A 26,141-nucleotide genomic window follows, 5' to 3' on the forward strand; every position below is an offset into this window, starting at 1 on the left:
CCCCGCCCGTTCCCCCCCCGAGTTTCGTGGTTACTGGGCAGCAGTTTTTCTAATAATTCTTTTTTACCCTGCACTTGTGGTAGAAAGAGAGTGGAGAGCCTTGAACTGTTTGTTCAAATATGGATATGGAGCTGTTGGAACGGGTCCAGAGGAGGCTACAAAGATGATCAGAGCGCTGGAGCACCTCCCGTAGGAGGACAGGCTGAGAGAGTTGGGGTTGTTCAGCCTGGAGAAGAGAAGGCTGCGAGGAGAACTTATAGAGACCTTCCAGTACCTGAAAGGGGCTACAGGAAAGCTGGGGAGGGGCTGTTCACAAAGGCTTGTGGTGACAGGACGAGGGGCAATGGGTATAAACTGGAGAGGGGCAGATTTAGGTTTGACATAAGGATTTCTTCACTATGAGAGTGCTGAAGCACTGGCACAGGTTGCCCAGGGAAGCAGTGGCTGCCCTATCCCTGGAGGGGTTCCAGGCCAGGTTGGATGGGGCCTTGGGCACCTGATCCAATGGGAGGTGTCCCTGCCCATGGCAGGGGAGGTGGAACTGGATGGGCTTTAAGGTCCCTTCCAACCCAAACTGTTCTATGATTCTATGGAGAACAAGTCTTACAAGGAGCGGTTGAGGGCACTGGGGTTATTTGGTCTGGAGGAGACTGAGGGGAAATCTCATCACTCTCTACAACTACCTGAAAGGAGGCTGCAGAGTGGTGGATGTCTCTTCTCCCAACTGATGATAGGGCAAGGGAGAATGGCCTCAGGCTGCACTGGAAGAAGTTTAGATTTGACATTAGGAAAAACTTCTTCACAGGGTTATCAAGCACTGGAACCACTGCCCAGGGAGGTGGTTGGGTCATGTTCCCTGAGGTGTTTAAAATGCAGGTAAATGAGGTGCTCGGGGACATGATTTAGTAGTAGATAAGTACGGCTGGAGTTGATGATCTCTAAGGTCTTTTCCAACCTAATGATTCTATGATTCTATTTCACCACACACCAGGAAACGGATTTTCGCAACTTACTTTTCCAGAGCTGATGTTGTTTCACTCCTCTGCATCACACTCAAGATGCACAAAGAGGTCAGGTCTTCCAACGCCTGGATGGTCCTTTGACTTTGCAAATGGTTCTGAAGTTTTCTTCGCACTCCTCATGCTTCTGTGCTCTTCTCAGGGCACAATTAATGAAAGGAGATGCAGAACCTGTATTTAGAGGGCTTAAAGCTTATGATTACAATCTAATTCATTTGACATTGATATCAACAAAGCCTAAAATTGATTAAGATGCAACTGTGAAAAGAGCAAGCCAGACTTGAACCTCAATGGAAAGAGAGCACAGCTCTCTTGATGACCTCACGTTTAGACCACTCCAAATGTAAACTTGTGTGTGTCTACTTCAGAAACGGAACTGTCTTTGTTGAAGACAGCCCTCCAGAGCTCCCACTTTCATTGTAATTGATTTACATTAAACATGTAAAATGCAGTCAAGTCTACAGAAAATAAGACCGTAATTGGTTTTTATCTTTGCACACACAATTTTAGTCACCGCACAGTGCTGTGCCTGCAGCCGTTTGGACACCCTGAAAAGCAAACGTCCAAAAGACATTTAATTCTTTTTATGTTTATGAGTGAGATTAACCCACGGACCTCTAGCAATGAGCTCCAAAACATACACTGATGAACAACATAGGCTTTGCCACTTGAGTCATTATTTGCTCACAGCCTAAAAAAGCCAGGAGATCCAACGAGCAAGCTGCCCATTGGTGCCAGATTCTCACACTGAAGGAGAATCCCATGAGCAGATGGAGAAAAACAGCCCTGAATTAACAGCAGCTACTTGAGGGACAGACAACCACGAAGCAGTAACAACACCACCAGCACCAGTTCTAAATCATGTTAAAACTTAGTTCGTAACATCATGGAGACTTTTATGAAGCGGCTTGAAGAAGAGGTACAGACCCGAGGTACAAACGGGATCTGTGGCAGCCCTGGGAAGAGAGGGCGTGCCGAGGAAGAGTGCGTAGTGGTTCGTTCCTGGCGAGGTCTGGAGGCCTGGGCTGTACAGCTCCATTTGCCTGATCTTTACAATGTGCACAACCATAAACCACGAACATTGTCAGTCACATTATGCAACCCCACTGCATGCTGGACTCTGCACTTGGACTACAGAAAACCACAAAAGCATTTGTGCTGAAAAAAATAACACAAATTGGCAAATTTAGTAAAATCCATACTCGACGGACTGTCTTTCAGCCTCCCAATAAAGTGCCAGCCAAATGCTTGTTCTGATTTAATCAGCAAGTTCTACCTTTGTCCAGAACCAAGCTCAAAGAGTAAATAAATATTTTCATAGAATCATAGAATAGTCTGAGTTGGAAGGAACCTTAAAGATCATCCAGTTCCAACCCCCCTGCGATGGGCAGGGAATTGTGCTTAAGAATTCTCATCTATGTGCATATATAGGTGTGTGTGTGTGTACGCATATGTGTGTAAAAATCAAAACCATGCCCAAACCAAGATGTTATAAACTCTTTTTACTTACGTCCTTTGAGACAGTACTTAATCAAGATTGTAACAACTTGTTCTTAAATAAAGGTGGGAGATCAGACAGGAAATGAAGATAACACTGCTTCTTTTTCAAATGTCACATTTAATGTTTTCACCACTGTACTTCAAATCTACATTTTACAAAGTGACCAGCAAGTGTGCCACATTAACTGACCAACCTCTGAGATTTTACCTTTCATACCAGTGTCTTCTCGGGCTCTTTTAATTAAACACGTTCTCATTCAAGTGAATTGAAATGCTTCCGTTGGTTTTATTCTCAGGAGCCTCATAAAAAACAAAGATATTGCACCATCTTTGTTCAGTTATTAAATGTTTGTCTCTTTCACAGCAAATAATTACTTCATTGAAGTTAAAACTTCCAAACATAAGTTACTAATAGTCTCCAATTTCAGCTCAGATCACTCTTGTTGAAAATACTCTGCTAAATACAGATAACTTACAATAACTTTAACAGTTAATTGTCCATAACAAACACCATGGTTTTCTCCAGACCAATGCTCATATTTTAAGACCACCCTTCAGTATTTCTTTGTACAGGTGAAAAACAGTCTTCAATTTTCTAGTCTTGTTTTAAATATAAAAGTTGGAAGGGACATTCAAGTTTCAAGTCTCCACACTGAAATTAAAAAAAAAAAAAAAAAAAAAAAAAAAATCATGTGGAGGTAAACAAACCAAGTTGTATAACTCCAGGAGGTAGAGGCCTTCAATTTGTGTTCATATATACATATGCACAGAATTCAGTGTTCCAACAGAAAAAAGAATTAGCCAAAAAGTAATAAAAGTTATTTACTACTGTGACATTTCAAGACTTCCACAGCTTCGCCTAAGGACACAAACACAATTAACAGAATTCCCTATGTGCTTTTTTTTTTTTCTCCTTTTCTTTTTTTTTTTTTTTTTTCTCTTTCAACTGTCCAGTGCAGGAAAAAGTTCTCACAAAATTTCACAGACCTAAAATGTGCAAGCTAGTTTCTCTCTATACAGCAATGATGTCAGGGATCTCTGAAATTAGCCCATAAATGGAATTATTTACACACATAGAAGATGCATGCTGAGGGGTTTTATGTAAGAAAGAGCAGAAAAACTTCTAATAAAAATAGATTAAATATATATATATATATTTATACTGGGTAAGGAAACAGAAGTTTAGTCTCTCCTAGTCACAAACTCATTCTCTCTACTCACAACATTTGATTTTAGAACAGCACACATCACCATCACAGCTCTAGTGAGAAGCTATTTATAGGATTTGATCATCAGGTGCCATGCCCACTTACTGTGGTCATGGTCACCTGACATGACTTCATGATTGGTCGCAGTCAAGTTTTCTGTATTCCTTAGTTTTAGAAAACCCCAAATCTTCAGGAATGGCTCAATATCAAAATGTACGTCTATCCGTTTGTACAATCTCACTTCAATTAAAAAAACAAGAAAAAAAAGAAAAAAAACCAAGAAAAAAACCTCCCCAAATTTGGTTGAATTCTGTTTGTTCTGAGCTGAGCCATCACAGCTGCACTAGAATTCATAAAACACGTGCAACTCTGGGTAAAATATTTTCTTCTAAAAGCACAACCACTTTACAAAATTAAAAGTCTAGTACATTTCTAAATATTATTCATATTGTACAAGTAGTGGTTGTTAATTTAAAACTTCATTAGTAAAATTACAGTACAAGCATGATTAACCTCCAGAATTGCAAATCCCAGATTCCAGTGGAAAGCTACATTACATCTTCAGTAGTATATTGTCATCCACTTCATTCCCAAACCAGTGGAGATGGTGGCATCTCAGATGGCTGAGCAACCGTGGAACTAGAATGCAGTCGATACAGAAAATCAGTGTTCATTTGCAATAGCTCATAGACAGGAACATTAACGCTCAACGGGTAAACAAACATTGCAAGGAAAACAAAAAACCCCACCAAGCCCAAACCAAATGACCCCAAATGCGCCGGGACCAACAGTTAACACTGCGGACAACAAACATTTTGCTATACTTGCTCTGCTTATTTCCTTAACGATTCTTCATCTATCAGCCATTAATTTTAATGCTTTTCCAGTACAATTCTACAATCAGAATTCAATCTGTCAATTCTCATTTTCAGTCTGACTTCTGTATTTTATGCGAAAATATTACTTGAAACTTGCACATTTTACTTAAATTCTAGAAGAATCCTTACAAGTATTTTTAAACACAACCACACATGTCCTTAAGGTATTTTTTGTAGAAGTTATCTATGGCCTCTCCTACTCTCAGAAATGTAAACATTAGAACATTTTGGACATGTGAATTCTGAACTACTAATAAATGTGAATTAATATCAGATGTGATTACATACAGTTACCTAATAAAGCTCTTAAAAGCAGCAGACTGAGGGTTGATGCAGAGAGGCACTCTGTTTCCTTTCTGCTGTTCCAAAATGAACTGATGAATTATTTCTGTACATAGGAGGAAAATAAAAAACACCACACCATTAAGACTTATCGCTTCAGGAAAATGCAAGGCAGGAAAGTACAGCTTCCTTAGTAAAATACATTTTAGTAAGGATAAAAGAACTCTAGCTCTCCTAAATCTAATTCGAAGCCATACCTCATAGCACAAATTCACAACAAACTCTTACATGCACGCTGAAAGAAATGTGTGTAAAATAAAACCCCATTTACAACTCTAATCCTGAACTGATGATCACCAGTTATTGATTAAATACTAATTTTAGGTAAGAACTTTATGAAAACCAAAGAATTCTCAGCTTGAACTTGTTAGCAATATGGCTTCAGTTCCCTGGTGGCGCTGACCTCTTCTACAGGGCAGTCACCAGGATAAGACCTCACACCCCGAAAAGGCAGGAACAGTGATTCCCCTTTCCTCCCCGGTGCAATCCTTCAGCAAGAGAGCAGGAGCACCGACATCAGAGAAGAACACTATTAAGCTTTGAAATCAACAGACTCAGTGTGTCAGCTAACATGTGCGATATTAAACTATGTCAGAACATTTACAATCAATTCTGTTCTTTCAGTGAAAGGAAATTATTTCCAGTATCTGCTATAGAAAAATACCCAAAATCAAGGAACCGCCTGGGTTAGTAAATGCATCCTAACCGCACAGCTGAACTATGCACTACGAAAGGATAGAGCAGGAAGATAAATGGAGATGCAAAGGTTAACTACTACTCACCTTTAACCTGCCGAACAGAACTGAGGTTCTTTTCAAAAGTGTCATCAAATTTGGGATTAGTGATGGGTTCAAAATCACTAGTATAAACTCTTCCAGTAGATGTGGAAAAACAACATTTACACATACAAGTGTGGTATCGCAACCGCCCTTCATCAAGATATGGGTGAGCTAAGGCATCCTTAGCGGATATTCTTTTGGACTGAAATATTGCGTTTAAAGGAAAAAAAATAGAAAGAGTTAGGATAATTTCAGAGATATTGGAGCAGTCTAAAGAATACAGACTCATCAATTCATTCTAAATTGTTTTATAAAAGTCAGATCACGTTAAAGGATTAGTTCAGGTCAGAAAATGTTTCACCTCTGCAGATGCTGCCACTAGAGGGAAGGTTTTACTCACAAATGAGCGTTGTTGCTAAGATGACATTGACCTTTCTGTACTACAGCTAATTACAGGAAATGCTGCTAATATGATTTTTAGAAATATGTCTTTCCATAAGTACTTTCTTTAGATACCCTTAAAATGACCCCTACAATAAATTAAAATGAGCCCAAAGAACTTAACATTAGCAAATACTGCATTTTGTAGGTCCATACCCTGTAAAACATTTTAACGTGTCCTTAAGAACATATGTAAAGTGAAACACAAATCCAAGCATCACTGCCAACAGAATCATTCAGGACATGGCTTCTGGAGATCCGAGAAATACTTTTCCACATCAAATTTCAGAAAACAAGTGGTGAAGGAAACGCAGGGAAGGTGTTCAGACAATAGTGTAAATTACAGAGTTGGCTTCCACATCACTAAGACTTTATGTACAACTCAAAAGTTCTCAGTCTCTCAGTGCCCAACACCATCCTGCCAGAAAGGGAGAATACTACCTGTTCCTAAAGAATTGCAGGCACAAGGGCTACTGCAAATGCTCACCGTAGCAAAGTCTGTTGTTATAGGTGAATTAAAAACCCCAAAACCATGCACAAATAAAACAAAAGTTATTTGCTCAAAGCTATGGAGCGAAAGAAGTATCAAAGCCTGAAGTACTACCCAACTGTCCCAGTTCCCAGGGCATTTTTAAGATTAAATTAAATTCACCTGTTCTAAAGGATTGTCCTGATGCCCTAAAAAAACAAACCTAGATTTATTTAAATGTGATTTGGGGGTAACAGCATTCTGAGTTTTGAGGGGAGTTAGAAAGGAAAATATTAAGTTTGTTTCACATGGAAGTCCTGATTTAACATGTTTATGTTTTTGTTCACTAAAGAGATCTTCAGGTTTAAAAAAGAAAACAACAAGGTACTGCCTTCTGAATACTTCATCATTTAGGAGCTTCCTCCTTTGCAGTTCAGTCTGTTTGTCTGTGTTTCACTTAAAATGCTTCTCCTGTAAAAGATTCCATATCCAAGATCCTTGCTTCAGATATTGGATTTTCTAGTGACAATTTTATATAGTAAGCCCAAGAGATGGGCAAATCCAAAATCCACAGCAGCACATTTTTATTAGAAAAATAGGTGCTCGGTGGAAAAAAAGACCCTGTTATGTGACTCTGTGGATGCAGAAGGAATTTTTTTTGTGTGTTGCAAGACCATGAACACCCACGCGTCTCTAATTAGAACTGCATCAAAGTATCTGGTGTTCTTCTACCTACACCTAGCCAGGAAAAGATACCATGATTCACGAACACCCTCATCTTTCCCACTCTGTCATAGCTTACTTCAAATGACTACTAGATTTTAAATGCGAAACCCCCATTCCAGGGGGAAATTAATTATAAGATGATAATTTAATGTCTTTAACAGATCCAAAAGTACTGAATTGCAACGTAGAAGAAACCAGTGAATGCAGTTCTTTAGTGAAAATATTCATTTAAGTAACAGACAACAGAAACTGTTACAATAAACGTATAAGAAATGATTTTAAATCACACTTACTGGATCAAAGACCAACATTCTGCAAAGCAGATGAACTGCTTCATGTGTAGCTTGACTGGAAAGCGTATATAGGACAGGAAGGGATGGCTGTAGGGGAAACAGGAGAAAGAAAAGTACAGATAATTGTCCTGTCAGATCCATCAGCAAGAATACACTGTTATCGCATGCATTATTTTATAGTTATCAAGGACAAACTTCTTGCTGAAAAGGACATGCCCTGCCTAACGCTTGCCAACAAGACTTTAATCACTATTACAACACTCGGCAATTGTAACAGAGATCTAATTGATTATTTGTTTCCTTAGTTCAGATGTAATCCCTGGAAAAACCTATATTTTATTTATTTATTTTTCTGTATAGACAGCACTTTAAGCTGTAGCTGCTCAGCGGTTTGATTAACCACATCATTTCCAGTGTTTCATTTTCCTGATCTCAATCACTGCCAAATTATGGATTATTTTGCTTTTCCTTACCCAGGCGATCAATATCTGACAGTGACATCCTGTACAATTAAAACGACCTTCAGGCATACAGCACTTTACACAGAGATAAATAGGCCAGCTCCCAGGGCTTGTCGGACTTGGAGAGGGGGACAAGGCATTCTTGGGGCACAAACCATTGGGTAAAAACACAGGAGCAGCCCAGTGACTGTGCAGGGATGCGAGCCTGGCCCTGGTTCACCCCACAATACTGGCTCCCCAGATCCCTTCCTCTTGGATTTCCTTGCTTTGCTCACGCTCGTAAGCACAACAGCCTGGCTGTGCTGAAAGTTTCCAGGTTTAATTCAGGGTGAAACCCCCCACGGCACAAATACCCAAGCAAAGGCAGATGTAAACAGTGGTGACCCCCAGCCCTCTCTAGGCACTGGAGCACAGAACCATCCGTGCTGCGGAGCAGGAGGCAGGCACAACCCCAGAGCACAGGGATGATTCCTTTGCTTAACACCACCGTCTGGCACTGCCCTTCAGCAAGCAGAGAATGCCGTAACAAGGCTTGACTCAACCCATCAAGTTCCCATTTCACCACTCTTAACTGCACATACTCTCCAGCCTGAAAGTCTCCTTTGGCTCTGGCATTAAATGTTAACACTAAGGGAGCAAAAGGGGAAGACAACACCTGGCCCCACATTTCTAATGAATGGGAAGAAGTACTGCCTGAAGCTGCCTAAAATCAAAAAGATTAATCAACAATACTGTTACTCATAGAGTAGTTTTGATTGGAAAGGACCTTAAAGATCATCCAGTTCCAACCCCCCTGCAATGGGCAAGGACACCTCTCACTGGATCAGGCTGCTCAAAGCCCCATCCAACCTGGCCTTGAACATCTCCAGGGATGGGGCAGCCACAACTTCCCTGGGCAACCTGTTCCAGTGCCTCACCACTCTCATAGTGAAGAAATTCTTCCTTAAGTCTAGTTTAAATCTGCCCCTCCTCAGTTTATATTAATGTTACATGCCGTTCGTTTGAAATCAGTAGCTGTGTCCTAGACTCTCTGGAATTAGCTTCAAAGACATATTTCTTTAAAATCACAATAATGCCAGCTTCCAAAATCAAGTAAAATATTATCCTGCTTAATTGACATTATTCCTACTCCCGTTCCACTTAAAGAACGGCAGTAGAAAATTCACTGTAAAGCGCTGAAAAACAAGTGAGGAGCCACTCCTCTGGAGGGTAAGGGGGAAAGAAAGTGTAAGTTGGGGCAACCGAGTTTTGATTCTCACACTAAGAAAAAAGCAAACCCACAAACCTATTGGAAAAAGAAATGAAAAGCCCCATTCGAAGAAAAGAGCCCCACAAATATTGGGACAGGCACTGATGCAAAGAAAATTCCTACTATGGAGGGTGGCACTGCTGAATCTAGCGCTCCTCACATTTATTTTTTTTCGAATGGAATAAACCAGCACATCCACATGCAGCCACATAAACACACACCTTTGTATTCTTCCCATGAAAATTCAACTGGCATTTATATAAGTCAGTAAATGCAGGTGTGGGGAAGAGCCATTAGGTCAGGAAGAATGATAGGAGTGCCTCACCGGCACCTGTGATTAATTACTACTGCAATATGGGAAGAATATACTCAACGGCTGACAGAAACGACTAAAACATTCTGCATAAAATATAAAAAATCAATTGAAAGCTAAGCTACCGTATTTATGGGACAGCAGTCACTGGCAAACTTAGACATTAGATTACATTTGCTCAGATCCACAGGAATTCCAGAGCTGCTTTTACTCTCTGCAGACTTTAACTGGTACACAATGCTAATATTTGCCAGGCAACTGTGGCTTCTACCTGATCAGCAAAGCAAATAAATCTAAATTAATGAGTTGCTGTAAATTTGTCAGTATATATAAAATTACCCCTCCACGGCGACATCACTCTAAGCAAAGCCTGAGCTACTAAATGCAGCGGTAGGCACTCCTCAGCCCTAGTTTCTAAGTGCAGCCTATAGAAAATAAAGCTATAATCCTTGGTAACTTCATATGATCTTTCCAGTCAGTAAGCACCTTTACACAAAAAAGCAGGGCCATCCAAACACCATCATTAAGTTGGTTTCATCCACACACTGGGTCAAAAAATATGCTCACATTCCTGACTTATGGAAGCTTTTGCATCCAATACAAATGAAGGATGCACTATTTTTGGTGCGCTTATGCCCCTTGCCTGCAGCTCATCTGCCATTCCAAGAGCATCTGCTTATGTACAGCTTTCGGGGACAGCATTTGCTCAGCAAACCACAATCAAGCCCACTGCTTGAGATCAGAAATGGCCCTGACAAGAGTGCTAGCAAGGACAGAAGAAACTGGTAAAAATGGAATTGCTGTAATGTCTGATTACCATGGAATCCACAGTCAGGTGTCCTAGCAAGTAATGTGCATCACACCGGATCTCTCCTCCATAAGGGAGAGTGCAGGGACTGCAACAGGGAGGGAATGAACTCCCACACATTGACTTCTAGAAGTGGGTCAGCACACAGCTGCCAGTGGAGCCCAAACCACTCTGAACGTGGGAGGAGACACTTTGCCCTGAGCTGCCTGTTAGACAACTTTATCAATTCACTTACATTTAGTTTGAAGTAAAATTTTTAAAAACAAAACTGAAAAAGAAGTTGACATAGTATGTGGATTTTCCTTATGCCGACATGCAGCAGGGTGGTTTTTTTAAATTCAGAAACTTGATGCATTAATCTATTTTTACATAAAGCAGCAAACTGCTTTACCCCTTAACTCCTACTAGCTCACCTACATCAATTAAAAATAGTTTGTAATCGCCAGTTTCTAGCTCAGTTTTCTCCTCCCGTTAATCTAATTAAGAAACTGGTAACATTTAGCTACTTATAACCACCAAATCTCCATCTCAAAAGATGAAAAGCCATGAATTTGCATTCAAACACAAAGTGTGCTTGAAGTTGAAAACAGAGAAATACCATTCAAGAAATCAACTGGATGCCTGTAACCCTCCATTTCCAAGCTGCAAACGAGCACATCAACTCCAGAGACTGCATGGCTTCTCTACTCCGTGAAAAATGAAGGTTGCTTTCCTCAATAGACACAGCACTAACTGCCTCGAGTTAATTCCTTGTGACTTTGTGGCTACAGGACATCAAATCTGTGTTGGAAACATTTTGTACCATTTCACCTCACTTGCTTTTTAGTATTTCCATTGTTCCACTGGTGAAAAGACAGTTTCAGTGGGTTGTACAAGAGCAGCCTCAGCAATCAGGGTCAGAAAACCAGCAGATATTCTTGTACCCATCTCAGTTCTTGATAAAACATCCTGGTTTAACAAACTGAACACGGACAACAAATTCCAGAGCTCTTGCTAGTACTGCCAAGAGCACAATTACTGCACTTTAGAAATGCCAGCAATTATAAACTATCAGAATTTTAAACCAAGACATTTTAGAATGTATCTGGGTGCGTTTGTATACTGGTATATATTTTTATCTAAGGTTTGGCGGATATATTTCTCCCAGCTTCAGTCACTCCAGTACTTTTTTTGTTTTCTTATCCTCTCAGATCTTGAACTGCAGGACTAGAGACTGAAAAGTTACAACTCCTCCAGTACGTCCAGTACGTGAAAGCAAAAAAAGAAAATAGTCCTGATTTGCTTTAAAACTGGTAGAAAAGGTCTTAAGGAAATCCTTCTCTTATTAATGTTAAAAGTAAAAAACATGTTATAGAGCAGAATAGAGACAATTTGATGTAATGAATCAAAAGTGCCAAGAAGGCGCAACTCCCACATGTTAATGGCACAGCAGAATATATATTCGATGCTCATTTCTATGGTAACTACTATTGTGGTGAGTAGACATTTGAGAAATTACTTCGACATGCAGAACATAAAGATGCAAACTTAACTGCTGGAAAGATCTGATGTATTAACATGCACAGGTTATTAATTTTGTTATTTTTTACTACCCAACAATCATAAAAATGGTGATATTGCATGGACATACTGCTTTAGTATTGCCCTATGGATTCCTGCATAAGCATTTCTTTCTATCTATTAACAGTACATTTCATTTGCTCTTTTTATTGTCCAGTCAGCACAGTGACATCATCTTGCCTTTTTTCTGGTTTTTTTTTTTTTTTAAATTTATTTTATTTTTTAATTCAGGTTTCACTTCAGTTCTGTCAAGTGTCGTATCCCAGTTTACAATACTTCGGTAAGCCCTTCACAGACAGCTCAGGTCACTGCACAGATGTGTGAAGGGACCCTTTGGTGAGGAGTTGCTGGACTGTTCTGCTTACAGGTCCGGATAACGGCTGATTTCCACTTCTAACACTCTCGATGCTGCCAGCACATAAGTCCCTCCGGGGCTTTCTGAGCTGTACTGTCAATTTTAATTTACATCTCTTGCCAATATTATCACTTAAATTTAACATCTTCATTCAAAATAGCTCTCTAAACACTGTCACTTCAGAAAAGGAGTCTTTCACCCATATCATCAAGTCAAAGTACATGAGCAGGACAGAAGCTAGTGAAAACCCACTTTTTCTCAATAGTGGTTTGAATATCTACCCTGTTAACCCACACCACACTAACAGCACAACTGCCTTTGGTAAACTCAAACCTGTTTACAGGCAGAGACTGTAAACTGTCTTGACCCAGCGAAGAGAAAAGGCAGCCTTCCCCAGCTGTACCTGTTTATGAGGACCCCTGAGTATATGTGCCTTGGCGCCTTCACAAGCTGTCCTCATTGCTTCCAGCGATGGCGTTCCCAATAGGTCTGTGATCAAATCCAGCTGTAGGTATAGAACATAGATGTTGGAGACCTTAGGCATATAATAATGTATTGCACTACAATACCAGATTCTTAAGCTAATGTAAATTACATTTAAGGTACGAATCTGTTCCAAACCTCTCTTTTATGCATATTACATTACAAATATTAACATAGTATACATCTAGTAGATAGTGAATACAAACATTTGTAATTTCACTGAAAAAGCCCCAACAGAAGATGGTTTTCAAGTTTGTGAGATTTTTTTGTTTACAGCTTTATTGGTAAAATACTTTATTGCCATTCAAAAATCAATTTTACATCATTAAGAAAATAGTAACTACAGTTAATGGTCTGTTACTGATTCTAAACCCCAAATATCTCAACTGCATGTCAGCGTTGCGTACCAGTGCATCACACAAGATTATGCCCTAAAACCAAGTCAAGTACTACTTTATGCAAAATATTTTGTCATGAACAGGAATGAAAGTACAGAAAATGTGGAACACCTCTCCCCCCCAGAACAAGAGTACAAACATACTATATAAAAAATTCCCATATATGAGAAAAATAAGTTTAAAAAAAACAAACCAGAGGAAAGAAACTGAGTGGTGCTGGTGAAGGAAAACAAAAGCTACCTAAAATAAAGTGAAGATGCTGCTGCATTTAAAACTGGTCTCAATTTTAAATGAATTTATGTTAGATTTATCTTTTTCATTTTGGAAAGCAACAGACAAATTTTCATCTTATTTCTAAAAAAATGTGTGCCTATACTCCTTTAGTGAACAAAAACAAATTAAAAAACTGTATAAGCAATGATAATAATAATGAAAAAGCCTTGTCAGTGGGGAGATGGACACCCCGGTTCCAGGCATCCCTTGTGACCACCATCCACATGCGCTAACGAGTAAGCACAGAGCTTCTCCGAGACCAAATCTGTTACCATCATCACCCAGGCCTCATAGGCAGGGAAATCACCCACTGACTGTTGGTGTAACACCATGAAAGGTGACTGCTCTTCACACATCCAGCTGTGCCCCTCTTTGCTGATGGGCTCTCTCCATCTCTTCCCCACCTGCCAGCAGAAGCGCTGGTCTGTTCAGGCACATGCAATGACCTGACTTGGACCTGAGCGCATGTCCTCTTGCCTTGGCCCCAGCTGGCCGGGCTAGCGAAACCGCATGGAGGAGTGACAGCAAAGCTTGTAAAGAGATGGAAAACCAGATAGGAAAAAAGTCCTAAACCTTTAGGGATTTAGATGTGGAAAAATAATTGAGAAATAGGGACATAGTGCTGATATACTAAAAGATCAATGTATTTAGAAAATGTGAAAAGTAATGTTATAGTAGCGCATCAGGGAATGTAGACTGCATAAACACCTGCATTTTTCAGCCAGCTCCTCCTGAAGCACGCAGCAGTGATTTGTTAATGTATGTTTGTATCTATATATATAGATATGGATATAAATATACAGACTTCATTCAAATCCTTACAAGAAAAAAAACACTGAAAACAATTTTCATAATGATCTCCTGAAAGCTGATGTTTAACGTCTCTCAAGATATAAATTCTCGTCTCAGCCCATACATTTCCAATACACGCACAGAAGAGCTTTAAGAGGTCTGTTTTCATTTATCTAGATGCACATCAACAAGCATTAAACACATTTTTCTTAAGTATGATAAAAATATTCTGAAATTTTAGTGTAAAACTAGAAAAATATTATGAAACATAAATTTTGAATTCAACTGACCTCAGTTGCATGAATTGCAAGTCTTTTGGGTACATACGATGAATCTACACCAGTAAATGATTACTTTAGGTCAGAAGGACACTTTCAAAGCCAACTTCTCAGCTGCTGCCACTGCCTCTGTCCTGGGTTGCACCAAGCACCGTGGAGCACGAGCACGGGGCTCCCTTTAAGTAAGAGTAACTGGGGGATGCACTTCATCAGAACATTGGAAGTTTCATCTGCCCGTGGGCATCCAGCCTGTGTCGCCAGAGCAAGCCCATGCTGGAGCACATCTCTGCTTGTGGAAAACAGTCCTCAGCACCCACCACCTCACTCTACAGTCCCTCCTAGGGGTCTGCACTAACTGTTCAAGGAAGCACTGCCAAGTCAGAAGCATAGAAGCAGTACCCAGCAGTGTGCGTGCCCTCGGCACACCGGTGTGTGAAGGAGCAAGCCCTCCTCCCTGTGGACCAGCCTGGGGTATGTCAGCATGGGCGCTGCACAACTCACCCCAGATGTAACTGCACATATGTGCTAGAGCTGATGGAAAACGGCCACAAGCAGGCCACTCTCTTCCTGACACTCTGATCCTCCCCAATGGATTCTGACAACTCTCTCAGGCATGGGACTGGTTATCTTTAAGGAGGATTAAATAATCAGTAAAATCAGGCTAGAGGAACTGGCCAATCTAAGAAGGTGGTTAAAACTTGGCACTGCCTTTCACAAAAACTTGGCACTGCCTTTCACAAAAGAGGGTGCAGGCCAGGCTTCAGAGCAAGCAGAGAAAGACATTTGCTCCCACAGACAGTCAGAAAGTCAGAGACCACCATTCCTGCACCACAGATGGACTAGAAGATGAAACTACATGTATGAAATGTTTCTGGCCAATTATACAAGTTAAAAATAACTTCTATTTGCACCTTTAGAAATACATTTTTAAATAAAAATAGACTCTATAATACAAAAATGCTAACTATTCTAAATGTTATCAGTAAAAAGCAAAAATAGGTGGTGTAGGAAATCCTGTATTTGAAAATGTTTCTTCTGATTAGCTAAGTCTCAGTGTAGATTATCTCATTTCTTACTGTTGTAAGAAACCCCATGAAATCCTTATCAGACGTTATTGTAACTCGAGGAAGTAACTTGGACATATTCGCCACTTTCCACACGATGCCATCCAAAGTTTAAAATACCAAAATCACCAGTTCCAGCCTGGTTTACAATGTACAGCTTTACTAACTTTCCTCATCATAGATGCAAGTTACAAATTCCAGTACATTCAGTTTTAAAACAATCTCTTCCCTGTTTTTTTCTAATAGGAAAACTTCTGGTGATAGTTGCCCTGACATCAGAGAGCTTTTGCTGGCCCGGTGAGTTCCGCTGGTGTGGGGGATAACCTTTTTGAGTGGATAGCCTGCACTATGGGGCACAGCACAAATACCAGGAAAGACCATACCTTGGCCAGCCGAGGCATTCCTACGGCTCTGTCCACCTTTGAGCAGCACCAAGTTCCTCAAAACATAATTGAAATACATGTGACGTCACTTCTTAAATCACCCTACAGCACAGGTATTAACAAAGGTCTAGGAACTCTTAAGTAACTTTACACAACTTTCCAATCAAATAAAGTGAACATCACCCAAGAAGCCTGCCCCATGATGCTACTCTAGAGTCATAGAATCATAGAATACTTGGGTTGGACAGGATCTTAAAGATCATCCAGTTCCAGCCCCCTGCAATGGGCAGGGACATCTCCCAGTGGATCAGGCTGCCCAAGCAAGGCCCATCCAACCTGGCCTTGAGCACATCCAGGGATGGTGCAGCCACAACTTCCCTAAGCAACCTGTTCCAGGCCCTCACCATTCTCATGGTGAAGTAATTCCTCCTTATGTCTAGTCTAAATCTGCCCCTCTCCCATCTCCATTGCCCCTCGTCCTATCACTCCAAGCCTTTGTGAACAGTTTTCTTACAGCCCCTTCAGGTACTGGAAGGTCGCTATAAGATCTCCTCAGAGCCTTCTCTTCTCCAGACTGAACGAGCCCAACGCTGACATCTCATGGATGTCTTTGCACTTCAAATTTTGAGGACAGACAAGGTTAGTAAAATCACACATACATTTAGCTTCAGTATAGCAAAAGATCAAAGATGCAAAAACCAGGAGATCTTAAGTATTTTTTAGACTGCAACAGAAGAGGTGCCAATTTAACCAGCAGTTCTGATCACAGTGCTGCTTTTCTCCTTCACAGCCTCTTCACAAGGGTGGGAGAGAGGGTTAGCTGAGGAGGAAGCCTATTTCTGTGACCATACAGGGTACTGCTGGTCACTCCAGACAGCACTAAGTCCCTCCTGGAGAGCACCACTGCAGTGATGTGACAGGTACCACTAGACAGGACACAGCACTGAAGAGATACATGCACAACACAACAACATATTAAACATCCGACTGTCGAAAGCAGCGCGCTAATGTGAATGTCTCTCAAACCCAAGGAAACGCTATGTGTGTAAACAAGCAAGAAAAGTATAGAGTTGGAATGCCACCTTTAACAGAAGTTTGGAATCTGTTTACTTCTTGTAGATCAACCTACATAATCTCACAAATTTAATGCTATGTAGTTTCTAATTGATAGAAGAATACTAGCAACACTGAAGAGAAGCATTTTTACATCAGCACATTTACATTTACATTTGTCCCTTCCCTTAGAAAGATAAATGCATCCATCTCCAATAACTTGCTGCAGACATTATTTTCTATCTACTGTAGAAACAACACTTGAGGATTATTAGATACATACGTATATTGTACTCGTTTGCTTACTGCTGGAGTGGTGCTGAAGTATTCTGGTGCATCTCATGTTTTTACATCTACCTACAACTATACAACATAAAAAAAAATTCGATACCTTCTTATACATTTGATTGTTCCTAAAATGAAGCAGTCCGAGCAACGCTACTAATTAGCAGGTTAAATAGTTCAAGTGCCCATTCTGTATCTCTAGCAATACATCGACACAAAACTTATTTCTTTCTTGTATTAGTTGTTACAAAAAGATTTATGCCAGTTATATCAACTTTACTTTACCTCAGTCAAATGCTACGGCAGGCTTTGTACAGCAGCAGCTTACGTGGGATTACAAAAAATAACACATTTCAAAATCCAACGTTCATAACCACTACTCTTAGTACTGTCTGGAAGCTCACTGTTTCAGAGTAGCTTGTTTTTTTTGTCCATGTGTAAAAGCAAGTTTGAGGTTCAAAATGCATCAGTACAACTGATTCCATGAAATTATGCAGTAGAAAAAAATTTTAAAGGGAAATTTAATAATACCTGCTGTATGGGACTCTGTGCCTGAAACAATATTCTTCGCCCAAGTAATTCTGCAAAGATACAGCCTACAGACCAGATGTCAATAGCATTGCTGTAGTGACGGCTGCCCATCAGGATTTCTGGAGCTCGATAATACTGAGTGACAACTTCCTGAGTCATGTGACGAGATTCATCTAATTCTTCCACCCTGGCCAATCCAAAATCACAAATCTAAATTGAGAAGGTAAATAAAGAAATTAAAATAACCAAAACACTTAATGCATTTCAAATAGGTAACCTTGTGGAAACGAAGCAGGAAATTCCAAACCAGCATTTAAATAAATCAAATCATCCCCTGTAACTGCATAAGCAAAGGGAAAGGGGAACAGGAAGAGATTATGCTATTTTATTTCACATCCATTTAAACTTTGTACAATTTTTTTTGAAATCACAGTACATTTTTAGTTGGCATTACAATACTTGTAATCTAAAAGATTAAAAAAACTTCACACTAGAAAAATAGATATTGCCAACCTCTGGGTACAGAATATTCCACCCCAAACCAGATTCCATTTGGTCACGATATACCCCAAAACGTTACAGAAAGGTTACTTTGGCTTTGAGAATTTCTAAACGTTTCTTGAACCAGAGGGTTAAGAAAAATTTTCACCATTGGAACGCTTAGCAAATCAGGCTAAACAAAACTTAATGTTTTTACATTTGGCACAGTTACACAACACACCAAAGCCCTCCACAATTTCATATGACTGAAAAGTTAATGGTAGAGCCTTGGGCATTCTGTATTGCCTGGACTGTGACTCGCCACTACCCAATGACGTTGTAATACCTGAAGCCAGTGCCTGCCTTTCCCAGCTGTTGAGGGCACAAGAGATCCCAAGCAGGGCAAACAAAAGAATTGCGTCTATCTTGCTTTCACAGATTTGGGGAGAGGTAGTGAGAAAAGGGGAAAGGAAGAAGTTTGTTTCATTTCTAACTTTTAAAGCATCTGTGCGATTTCTTTCTTTCCCAATGACTTTCAGGAAAAGTGCTCATATGAAATGCTTTTGTTTTAAAAAAACCCAACTGATTTATCATGAAGAGCATACAGATATGTAAAGTTTCAATAAATTGAAGTAGCACCTTAAGAACACAGTTGCTGTTCACAAGTAGGTTCCCTGGTTTAATGTCTCGATGTAAAATGCCAGCAGAATGTAGATATTTCAGACCTGAAATATTAAACAAAATTAAAATAAATACCTTTTTTACTTTCCCTTTTAAAAGGATTTAAAGCTTACAACATTTTCCTGGAAGATCTCACAACTCCTGATCCACAAAGACTTCACCATTGGCTCATTTTCAATGTGATTCTAAAATCCAGTCTTTAATGGGCACTCAGTCACTCAATCAAATGACAGAATTTTTGGAGTATACAAGCTACGCAGAGCAAGTAAAATACGCAGGGTTTGTTTTGTTGTTTATTTTTGTTTGTTTTTAATCAAAAAGAACCCAAACCATCATCTCCCTGGCTTGTGACCTGGATACTCTGCTAATCACAACACTGGAATATTGACAGATACCTCCTACTGCTGTTTCCCGGTAACAATTTTAACTTCTGCAGTCCTAAAATTTGATTTAACAATTTCCTAGGTAACAGCTGCACTTCGGAAATAAATTCAGACCAAACCCAAGCTAATTTGCATGCTATTATTTTTTAAAATCACTTTTTTTTCCCCAAACTAAATCCTCCTAAGCCAGCAGCAGATAATGTAAATCATGGCTAAGAGAATATAGGCCCAAGTTACAGTAAAGCCTAGGACCTCTCCATAACTTTATTAGTGCAAAAATTCAAAGCTAGAGCTGATGAACTTAGGATTTCTGATCACAGCCATTGGGGGTGTTTCGAAACTTTTTGGTGGTTAAGAAAGAGACAACCTGTGCTTCCTGTGTGCTTTTGCAGTCCCTGAAGCTGTAATTCTGATGGGTTTAAGAAAATGAAAGTAATGCAGAGAGCATCTCACTAAAAAGCACAGTGGAAGGACATATATCGACATGGAGTTGTTTGTGCACATGAGCTGCAGTAGGAGACAGAGCATGGAAAATGGAAATATGGCCATAATTCAAGTAGGGTCAGATAGAGCAAAAATAAATAATAGCATTAAAGTGGGTAACGCTGAACTCTTGGGTCCAATAGAATGAGAAGCAACTCTTGAACAAACTTGAACTGACAGTTTAGCATTGCCAATTGGTTAGAAATTAGAATTCCGAGCGTTCTCCCAGTCACCGTAAATTCAGTAATCACAGAGGCACAAATGCCTTTTGTCCTTTAGAACTGTAAATCTTTTCTCTAGCACAACAGGTACCAGGAATGGCCCATGCTAATTCTGGATATAATTTCTATTTCTTTGCTCTTCTCTTTATGATCTGCTATTTACTTACTAACAGATAAAACTGACTGTTTTCTTTCACCTTATTCCAGTGAAAATACTCAAATAAAACGCAATGTAAAAGCAACTCAACTAACACTGGCCAGATGTTCAAAAGATAAGCTCAATAATTTAATGTCCTGGATAAAAGTTTCCAAATGCACTAAAAAAATAAATCAAGTTTAAAATTATTATTATGCTATATTGTTCTAGCTAAAAATCATACTTGATTGGACTGTTCCATAACAAGTTTAACTGGACTGTTCTCCAGAGTAACTAAGTGTGCACAGGAGCAAATCTTTATCCGTTTGGCTCCATCTAGGCATTCTTCCTGCCCCTTGATTCAAAAAGCACTGGAGGATGTTAAAACACACCCACTGACCTTAAGACTGTCACAGGCCACTGAAAAAAGCTTTTGCAGCTGGTGTGTAAGTCTTGCCATCTTCACCCCTGACTATGATGGAAAGCAGCAGGGTTGCCACATTCGTATAACTAGGATAATTAACGTTTGCTATTCATTCATAACATGAAATAAAAAGAACAAGTTTCCACAGGAAACTTATTCAAGATGAATATGTGGTGAAAGTAAACATTAAGAAACAGAGAAAAAAAGATTACTACTAGTACATAATTGTCATTAAATTTAAAAGAAGAAAAGTTACCTCTTAAAATCTGGTAAAGAAAAACTTTGACATGATCCGAGCTGAGTGGCTGAGGAGAGACGATAATCTTATGGAGGTCACTCTGCATCAATTCAGTGACAACATATCTTCAATTTATTAGTTAAGGCAAAAGCAGAAAGTCCAGCACATAATCTCTTGAAATGTTTACTCTAACTCCTAGGAGTTAGAGGTCTAACAGGTCAGAGCTATCGAGTGAAAAAGAATAAAGCTTCTTCAGAGGCCAAATCTCCAGAGTCTTACAATAATGAAAATAAAAAAGGGGTTGTGAAAGAAAAGAGATTACTCAATAAAGTAGTGTGCATTAAGGTAGTTGTTACAAAATTACTTCAAAGTCAAATTACAACTTGGAAAACAAAACAAAATTCTAATACAATCAATGGCATCTTGAAACCTTTAAATCTTCCTTTACAGTCGCTAAGGCACAGATTACAAAAAACTAAAGAAGCGTATTCATAGTGGACACAGATCAACACGGTTTAACCAGAGAGCCCAGCACTGCACATCCATCATAGTTGGCTGCCAGAAACATTTTGCAGGCTGCTAGATGATCTGTAACACAGACTTCTAGAAACACATATGCTTCCCTAGATCATCCACTATTTTACCTTCTCAAGCATTATATATGCGTGCACACAAATCCCAGTCAGAAAACCTCTTCTGTTGTAAGAGGAGAAGAAAAAGAAAAAAAAAAAAAAAAAAGAATAACTTCTACCTGGAGGAAAAACTAAAAGAAACAAAGATAAACCAGGCACTCACAGAGGTGCAGAACACAGCAAACGCCATGCTCACTAATAATTTACATAAACACCTAAAGATACAAAGAGTTGCATACGCTGTGGCTTCTACTAAGTGAAGGTGTGGATTAAGCAGGGTATTGTGTTTATTGAGGAAGTACTAAAAATCCTAGAAGTGGAGAAACAGGGAAGATACCAGCAGCATATCTTAACCCACAAAACCAACATCATCATTGCAACTGCCTGAATATCTTAGTCATAAAACACATGCAAAAAAACGTTACAGTAGCTACTTGGGGACACCTTAGCCCTTCGCTGCCTCCGAGAAACTGCCCCTGCCATCCTCCATTGCACTAACAAATACCACCAGTAAATTCAGTTTTAATTTTGGAGCTGTGGTTCAGAGCAGAGTTTAAAGCAAAACTACAGCAACTCAACTTTCAAGAGGTATCGAACTTGCAATACTGAGAATTTTCAACTTTTACAATTAACCTTGATAATTAAGGGACATCGCTGCTTTAAAAGCTACCTTTAGCAAGGTTATTTGAAACAAAAATCTCTGATATCATTACATTTGTGGCTGAAGAAGGTAAAACAGAGGAGCCATCTGTTAACTGAACTTCTACTTTACAGCAAGGTATCAAATGTCTCCCTGGTCTCCCTGCATCAGGTGTAAGCATTAAGAGTCACAGCAATCCCTGCAATGTTCAAAACAGACAAAAATGGGTAGATGTGGCACACGCTGCCAAGGTCACAGAAAAGATCAAGGAGAGAGTTACAAATAAAACTGCATCTCCTGGGCCCCTGTCTTGTATTTCCCTTGTACATACAGGTTCATTCACAGTTCAAGGTAAGGCAGCAGTCGGCTCTCAGTCTCCCAAACCCACAAACTGATCCGCTGCATGAATTGGCAACAGCTCAGTGGCCCGGCTCTGACCGGGTGGGACCAGGATGCAGGAGAGTGCACAGGTTTCCATGCCACTTGCAGGACAAAGCAAGGTGTGCTGTGCGGAAGGAAATCACATGCTTCAGTTCCAGCTGTCCTCTGCTCAACTTCATGAACTCCCCGACCTCACGGTGGCGTGTATGTGTGTCATCCTGACCTCACCTCCGAAAGCAAAGCCAACCAGGTCAGCCTTGCAGGGTTGGTTTGCTGTGGTTTTAAATCTCACCACTAGCTTGCAGGAGCCTATCAGCTGGCTCAGCGTTCTTTGGAACAAGCTCTGCTACGTATCAAGTCTGAAATATAATAGCAAACCCTCACTTCAGTTCAGATATTTATCTCTCGGCAGCAGGGTAAGCAAGTCAGCTTCAGCAGAAACTGCTACTTGTTCTTGCCATCAGCACCGATTATGGGCACAGGTCACGCTGCACTTAGAACAAGGCAAAACTTACACTTCCTTTCATCTCTCCTTAATCAATGTTCTCCTTCCATCTGTTGCTCTGCAAACCCCATCCGACCAAATCCCTGTCAGCCAAATTGTTCAGCTGCCATCAGCACACCACACACAAATTAATTTTATAAATGAAATATTGCCCACTTTTTGACCAAAACCCTCCAAATTAAAATTGCTTTTATAAAAGATTCATAAAGGAAAAACCTAAGACCGCAGCACCATAGTTTCTAGTCCTCTAATTTTTCATTTCGTTTTGCAAAGACCCTCTTAAATATTTATATCAGCCTTTTAAAATTTGTTTTTTACATTATGGCTGCAACAAACCTTTACATTTAATTTTTAATGTAAATTATTTAAAAAAAATGCAAAAGCATTACTCTGCACTTTATTATGATAAGATTTTTGTTTTGCTATGCCACAAATCCTCCTAAATCTCAATCCCAGCATAATGTCTCCCAGATGTCTCAACTAGTTGCCATGCCAACTAAAGCAGCTTAAATTAAATGAGGGCCTGAAATGGCACCTGCACCACTCCAGGTCTGTCGCGCATTAAATAAAGCTCTCTTGACAAGGGCTCAGAGGTGCCATTACCTTGAACAGCAGCTATCTGATTATTGTCTCTAGATAATTTAATGTGGGCCTCAAAACAAGAGCAAAAAGAAGCACTTGCTTGGTGTTCCTGACTTTTACAAACATAGCAGCTTCTTGAACAGCTGGTACCCAAGCAGGTCAATGACTTTGCTCCGTCCAGCACTACAAATGTTTAGCAAAAATAAACTACAAACCCCTGTGGGATTCCTATCAACTGTTCCAATAGGTACCTGCAGTGCTTCTTAGTCGAACCATAAAACATGCTGCCTCCAAGGTGGTCACCGGAGCTGTAACACCCAGCTAAGCTGAATGTTACCACCAGATAAAAATTGCTACTGACAGCAGTAATTAGTTAAGTAGCTGTATGGAATTAGAACGACAAATGTACTAATTTGCTTCAGAATAATTATCAAGGCAAATGCACAGCACAAAAGATCATCTTCTCTGTTGACTGGGAGCCCTGCTGAGTTGGTAAACTTTACCAAGTGACAGGCAAATCTTAAAAAGGAATAACGAACACTGTGATGTGGTGTTCTCATATCGACTGGAATCCTTTATTAGGGCTCTGCATACCTCAAAGCTTGATTCTGTAGTGTTTTTCGGGGAAGAAGCCAACATTCTGTGAACAAATTATGGGGCAGGTGGATTAGCTGGATGCTAACAGTGGAGTGGAGGTGTCTATTGTATGATACTGCAAGAAATGTGCTTTTTTACAACAAAAAAACCCTCTTTCATATATATTTCAAGATTTTATATAAAATAGGAAATGAGGTTTTCTGTTATTTTACTATGCTTTAGTTATACTTGATTTAAATTAGGATCCTCTGAAGCTTAGTTTGTGATGCCACCTCTGTTCCCTTCTAACTCTTCGCAGACTAGCTCGCTAGTAGAAATGCTTATGTAACATCTTCATTTCATATCAATACTCAAAACACCAGAAGACCTAATACATGTAAAACCAGTGCAACAATTACTAAGAAAAATAATCTAATGCTTGTCTAAATAATTTTTATGTTTAAAATCTGTTGACTTTTCTGTTACAGGTAAAATTACTGATATATCCAGGCAGTCGCAGTAACATTATCAAATACTTCCATACGAGTAGAAAGGCAGAACAGGGCAAAGGGGAATGTGGATTAATCTGTAGAAGATCTGTGGGTAAATTACTAGCCACCATTGATAATTTAGTCTACAAAGAGTTTTTAAAATAGATTTTAAAAAAATGCAACTCCAAATGTCAAACACATGGTGTGGAGAGCTCCCAAAGTCAACACTGTAAAACCTTCTCTCACAGTGTCACTTCAGGCTGTTAAAAAAAAAAAAAAAAAAATCAAGCCATAATCCTTGAACTTGTAATTAGGATAACTGGCACAGGGTGTTGGAACTGGGTGATCTTTAAGGTCTCTTCCAACCCAAACCATTCTATGATTCTATCGAGTACCTATAAAAGGTTTAAAATTAAAAAGAGGAAAATATCCATCTCTTTTAACTGAATCACTGGCAGCCAGGCACACACTGCTGGCAGATTCTACCTGAAAGATCACTGCTAACAGCACATGATATACAACTTTAAAACCTCCCTGGTATTTTCCTATGTCTACACAATGCTCTCCACAGAAATCCTTTCATATCAATGTCTGTTAGGGAAAACATCTTCAGTTCCAGGCAGTATTATCCAAGTAGATTTTGTAAATACTGCAGTAAAAGTATTACAACTTTACTACTGAATAAAGCAAAATTTCAACCCAAAGCAAAAAAGCCTTGTGTCATACTGAGAGTCAAGCATTTTGGCAGAGGGTTCATTCAAGCAGACATCTCGGATTCTCTCTCGTACAGTTTACTGGTTTGACAATAACAGTGCCACACTTTTGTTATCAAGTACATCAAGCTCTCCTGTTCCCTTGAATATCTAGTGAGAAGCTAAGTCACAATTCTGCCTGATCCACAATATAAACTGTTCTGTTACCAGCTGCAAATCGGCATTCTGTAGGCTTCTAAGGTGTGTACTAATCCTCCAGGTCCCTGCTCAATTTGTTTGTCTGTTGGCCCAGAGCAACTTGCTGCAATGACATCTCAGACGAGCACTCAAACAAGGAAACCCTTTCTATGGATGCTGTGAAAGAACAGGAAGCCCGAGCACATGCTGCTCGATACCCCAACACTACTGTCATTGTCCCTTTAACTGGCTGGAGAAACCAAATCTTACCTTGTCCGTGTCTACTCTCCTCCACCTAATACGTGTGAGGGATTTACCCCATACTCTGTCAGAAAACAGTTCTTTCACCTGTCAATAAGATCAAGAGGGAAGAATTCCTGCACACCTTTGCTCTTACTAGTATTAAAATCTTCCCAAGTCAGTACAATAAGACTGACCTAAGTGATGCCTTTTCAGC

General features: G+C 39.7%; 1 protein-coding gene across 2 annotated transcripts in view; it reads right to left on the reverse strand.

Moving 5' to 3' along the window:
- Window positions 1–69: 69 nt before the first annotated feature.
- The window catches only part of NLK (nemo like kinase), a 65,386-nt gene continuing 39,314 nt past the window's right edge, over window positions 70–26,141 (reverse strand). The window contains exons 5-12 of one of the 2 annotated variants that reach the window (XM_054085274.1): window positions 21,006–21,112; window positions 19,061–19,146; window positions 17,942–18,151; window positions 12,805–12,906; window positions 7,656–7,742; window positions 5,730–5,928; window positions 4,900–4,993; window positions 70–4,366 (exon numbers count right to left, since the gene is read on the reverse strand). In XM_054085274.1, the coding sequence (XP_053941249.1) occupies window positions 4,312–4,366; window positions 4,900–4,993; window positions 5,730–5,928; window positions 7,656–7,742; window positions 12,805–12,906; window positions 17,942–18,151; window positions 19,061–19,146; window positions 21,006–21,112 (940 nt within the window). In that variant the 3' untranslated portion in view covers window positions 70–4,311. Of the gene's footprint in view, window positions 4,367–4,893; window positions 4,994–5,729; window positions 5,929–7,655; window positions 7,743–12,804; window positions 12,907–17,941; window positions 18,152–19,060; window positions 19,147–21,005; window positions 21,113–26,141 lie in introns of both variants that reach the window. The other variant, XM_054085275.1, reaches the window with a different exon arrangement.

The sequence above is a fragment of the Cuculus canorus genome, chromosome 20 (assembly GCF_017976375.1).
Source record: "Cuculus canorus isolate bCucCan1 chromosome 20, bCucCan1.pri, whole genome shotgun sequence".
In the NCBI taxonomy this organism is placed as follows: domain Eukaryota; kingdom Metazoa; phylum Chordata; class Aves; order Cuculiformes; family Cuculidae; genus Cuculus; species Cuculus canorus.